Below are 4709 nucleotides of genomic sequence, written 5' to 3'. Positions count from 1 at the left end.
CAGTGTGCAACAGTTACCAAGTGTGCACTTCAAGAGTACGCATCCTGAAACTTTTCAGATAGCAAAATGCTTGAAAGGGCTTCAATCTCATAGTAAGTTCCTTGTTCCATATTGATGTTACATAACTATTTCGATCGTTGACTAAATCACTCAGGTGTGCAACCAGGAACTCAAACAGATATCTTAGGTGTGCATCTGCCATACTTTCCATCCTGGTAAGTCTGTTCGACGCTCTCTTCTGCCGTAAATACGCGGAGGATTTTTTTTATTTCCTTGGTGTGGTTTAGGGGGCAACAGTCTCCCTTGGGGTGGTCACAGACAATAAGGTAACTGATTCTGTGTATATTTTAAATATTTTGCCCCACAATTTCAGCTTACTAAGCCTTAAAGCAGACATACTAACCCTTTGTTGAATGACAAATAGATGGAAATGCAGCTATGTTTTTATTCGGCAAGTAATTTATGGGATTTCACAGCAATTAAGGGATTTATATGGTAAGCATCTACAGTTATTATTTGTTTCAATGAGAGTGCAAAATTTAGTTATATTCCAAATTATCTTCTCTATTTTCTTCCCAGATATCAAGCATATATACCAATAGTGGCCTATCTGCTGGCAGTGAAAGCAAATGCATATGTCACTTAGAATATATCAGAAAATTGAGTTCAAAATCAAGTCAAACTATGCAGTCTTATTTTGCATGCAATAAAAATGCAATATATTCATAGCATAGGACTTCATTTAGAATTGAATATTACACCTGGTATTGACAAAATTGTTTTTTAGGAGAATGTAATTGTTATAAAGTATCTGCCTTTTCGTAAAGTAAGAAAAGCAATAGAGAAATACCATTTATTAGGTAATTTTTCAGAGTTGTGTGTTTGGTTGACATAAATTTTATATCGTATTTAAAAAAAACAAGACAAAATCTGGCATATGAAAAATGCAAATTGTAGTTTCATATAAATGTATGCCCAGCTTCCTGAAATTTCATCAGCAAGCAAGAAATGGCAGAAATCCTTAGATTGTAGTTTAAACGATTACCTGCCAAGAAAAATATTACTCTCCTTGCAAACTTCAATACTGATAATAGTAATTTAGATAGCAGTAATTCTTTACAATATGGACACACTTGCCAGAGACTAAGTCCCCCAACTCTTTGTCACAAATGTTACATAAAAATCTGAATTGCCGTGACTGGGAGACTGACTGAGGGGAGGGTTGATGGGAGGGCTCTGCCCCAACACCCCCTACCAAACATTGTGCTGATTTTCCTCAATTTTTGGCATTAACATTTGTGTCTGCAGATCATTTCATGTACTGACAACTACAACTTTTAATGTCAACAAGAATATCATTCACTTAGCCCTAGGTTAGTGCATCCATACTGTAAAGATTAACCTAGATAGTTTTAAGACAAATAGTATAACACCAACACTAATATCTTTTACTTTTCCAGGGTTCACGGTCGGAGCAAGAAAGACTCCTACGCACATCCAGCACGCTGTATGTGGGCAACCTTTCCTTTTATACTACTGAAGAACAACTTTATGAGCTGTTTGGCCGTGCTGGAGATGTAAAGAGGATCATTATGGGGCTTGACAAGGTTAAGAGGACTCCGTGTGGATTTTGTTTCGTTGAGTATTTTACAAGGTAAGTTTATTTGTTCTATAATAATTGATCATAAATCTTACGAATGTGTGTTAGGTTAGGTTAGCCTTACCACATGAGATGGTAACTTTTTTTCAATTAGCAGGTCATTTTGACTTTTAACACTGTTCATCATCACTGCTCTTTAAGGAATGTTTTGTTTACTTTTGTTGCTTATGGAAGCAATATATAATGCAGCCACTTTAGAAAAAGCTTTCCTATGGTGTGTGTCAGAGCTACATACTTTCCATCATGTGGTGTGTGGTAGGCAGCAGTTTATTGGGTTTAAGAACATATAAATACCTGGAAGGGTTTGAGTTAGCATCAGTCTGTTGTTGTTAGGCTAAATATTGAGTCAATTTTTTGCAAACATAGTTTATTGATAATGCAGATTTAGGCCTTTGTTTACAGGTATTTGTATATACCGTTCTTTGTGAATTTTGTTGCACAGAGATGGCTCTACAAGGGCTCAGACACCAAGGAGTCTATTACTAGACCTGATATGACCTAACCTGATAACCCAGTTCCTAATTTTTTTTTGGAAAATATATATGTAATGCCTTTGATATTGTTTTAGTTTTGATTATTATTAACTATGTAATTATTATAATTTCATTAAAATACTAACAGCAATAGATTTTTAAAAAGTCTACAAAAATCAAAGGAAAGGGCAAAGAGGAGTGACAAGTAGGATTAGTTATTTAATCCTCTGGACATGCCATGTATGTCATGCCATCCCAGCACAAACTGTGTAGTAATAATAATAACATAACCAATTTTATAATTATTACTGATTAATTTCTCTCCCATATTTATTTTACAGGGAAGAATCGGAGCAGTGCATGAGGTACATCAACGGAACTCGCCTTGATGACCGCATTGTTCGTACAGATTGGGATGCAGGTTTCATTGAGGGACGACAGTATGGGCGAGGAAAGAGTGGTGGACAGGTATTTTATCCTTGCTTTATATTGTGTGCTTGACTTTTGATTAAAATTTCATTATATATAAAGGTACCTGAAAAATTTCATTGGGGTTTGATTAGGGTTGATATTGTTTTGAGAGTGTTATTATACAGTGTTTATAGGTTTATTGCATTAATCTATTAGGTATGAGAAATAACTCTATGTATTAGTGTTTTTAATCATAGGCAATTATTCACCATTCCCTAGCAAACCCCAGGCTTTGTACAATTTTTAACAAAAAGTAAAAAAAAAATATGGTCAATTCATCTTTATTACAGGTGATTGTAAAGTAGAGCAAATAGGATTTTACAGAGGCAACAATACAGTTTTCTTTATGTTCATCTTAAAAATATTATATACACCAAACAAGTGTTGTTTTGTCTCATAGTTTATTAATTGTGTTTACACTTAGGTGACTCCACAAGTACTATTCACCTAGGAGACAATTACTATCCTCACATGCCTGCGTACCATTTTCTGAGGTTTTTGAAAAGATGATTTCTATTTCTTATTGTGTTTTTGTATTTTGATAACATTATGAGAATGATTTTATCTAATGATAGTAACTACCAATATTAGTAATTTTAGAAAAAATAATTTTAAAAATTCAAGGAATAGGGAAATAAAATGAGGTCACATTAGGCCTAGTCATTGATTCCTTCATGGCTGATCACATGAAATTGACAAAATGTACCATGTACCTTAGTACAAGGATAAAGAACATCTTTCTGCAGTAAAATCCCATAATAACATGTTTTCTTTGATCTTTGAGGCTGAGCAAATGGGATTTAGAATATGAACAATCTAATTCTTTGTCATTAATGTACAAGACTAATTGCTGAGGATGGACAAAAAAAAGTTACCTTTTGGTGTTTATCTCTAAAGTTTTTGAGCCCTTTTCATTGAAAATCATATACTAGAAAAGTCACTTGTGAACAAACTCATGCAACATAATGTGATCTACACTCACGATGTACTTATCATTGAGTCTTACAAATTTTGTTCCAGGTTCGTGATGAATACCGCACAGACTACGACAGTGGACGAGGTGGATATGGAAAGATCGTACAACAGAAGATTCTCCCCAAGATCCCATAATGCTTGAAGGAGTGTGTCAGTGGCTGTGTTTTTAAATAGGAAAAGCATCTGGTTGTCCTCAATATCAGTATCTGTATCTTGAACCTCTTCCTTTTACAATAGTTTTTTTTTTTTATAATGTGCTACAGATTTTTTTTTTTTTCCTTTAACAACCTGATCGAAACATGATACTCAAGTGGCCTTGTTCAAAGTTCGTCTACCAGCCAATGAAACTAGTGGACACATATGCTATCCTAACTGATTGAAATTCATTACTACATCAAAGGTTGGGCACCGATTTACTCAAAACAAGGCCCTGCGAGTCTGGTTTAAAAGTGGTGAAACAGAGAAACATTGAAAACTATGATAGCTTTGGAAAAGTGAATGATGTGTTTTATTCAGTAAGTTCCATTCTTTCATTTTCTCTGTGCAGATGCGCCTTAAATGTTGGTTTGTCTGTGGCTGCTCAAAGGCCATGTATTTTGTCTTGTAATGCAGTAACAAGAACTGAAGTAATATTGTTATTTATTTTTACAATTGTTTTTAAGAATTTAAGTGGGATTCTTTTATGTGAAGGTGAGAGTGAGAGATTGTCAATTTTACTGAGATGGCTTCAAATAAACAATGTTTATTAGAATGTGTATTTAGCCATATATCTTGAAGACAAAAATATACAGTATTTGATACTTGTGTCCTCAAAGCTGAAGTTCACAGCAAAGAATCTTTGCTTTGTGTTCTCTTTATTTCTTATTCAATTACAAGCTTTGTACAGACTTTGTAAGACTTTTGATATAAAAATACATTTACTTTTCTTTTGTAATTTAACCATGTGAAAAAAAAATTAAAAAGACTGTAGACACCAAATTCGGGGCATAAAGTATTGCAGGATTATTTTAGACCTTTTGGACTTTTGCAGCAGTATATTATAAGATAGAAGTTATAACTTACAACTTCAATGAAATTTGAAAATGGCTTCAGTTTACAGGCAATCTGATTTTTGGATATCATCAATATAG

The 4709-nt window shown here is 33.9% G+C and overlaps 1 protein-coding gene across 2 annotated transcripts in view; it reads left to right on the top strand.

Annotated features, from left to right (window-relative positions):
• Cbp20 (cap binding protein 20) overlaps nucleotides 1-4501 on the top strand; it is a 13586-nt gene extending 9085 nt beyond the window's left edge. For both annotated transcript variants that reach the window (XM_027355843.2, XM_070143240.1), the window contains 3 exons: nucleotides 1461-1654; nucleotides 2475-2601; nucleotides 3625-4501. In XM_027355843.2, coding sequence (XP_027211644.2) covers nucleotides 1461-1654; nucleotides 2475-2601; nucleotides 3625-3714 — 411 coding nt within the window. In that variant the 3' untranslated portion in view covers nucleotides 3715-4501. The remainder of the gene's footprint in view (nucleotides 1-1460; nucleotides 1655-2474; nucleotides 2602-3624) is intronic.
• The last annotated feature ends 208 nt before the right edge of the window (nucleotides 4502-4709 follow it).

This window comes from Penaeus vannamei, chromosome 30 (genome assembly GCF_042767895.1).
Source record: "Penaeus vannamei isolate JL-2024 chromosome 30, ASM4276789v1, whole genome shotgun sequence".
Lineage (NCBI taxonomy): Eukaryota > Metazoa > Arthropoda > Malacostraca > Decapoda > Penaeidae > Penaeus > Penaeus vannamei.
This window is presented reverse-complemented; position numbering and strand designations above follow the sequence as displayed.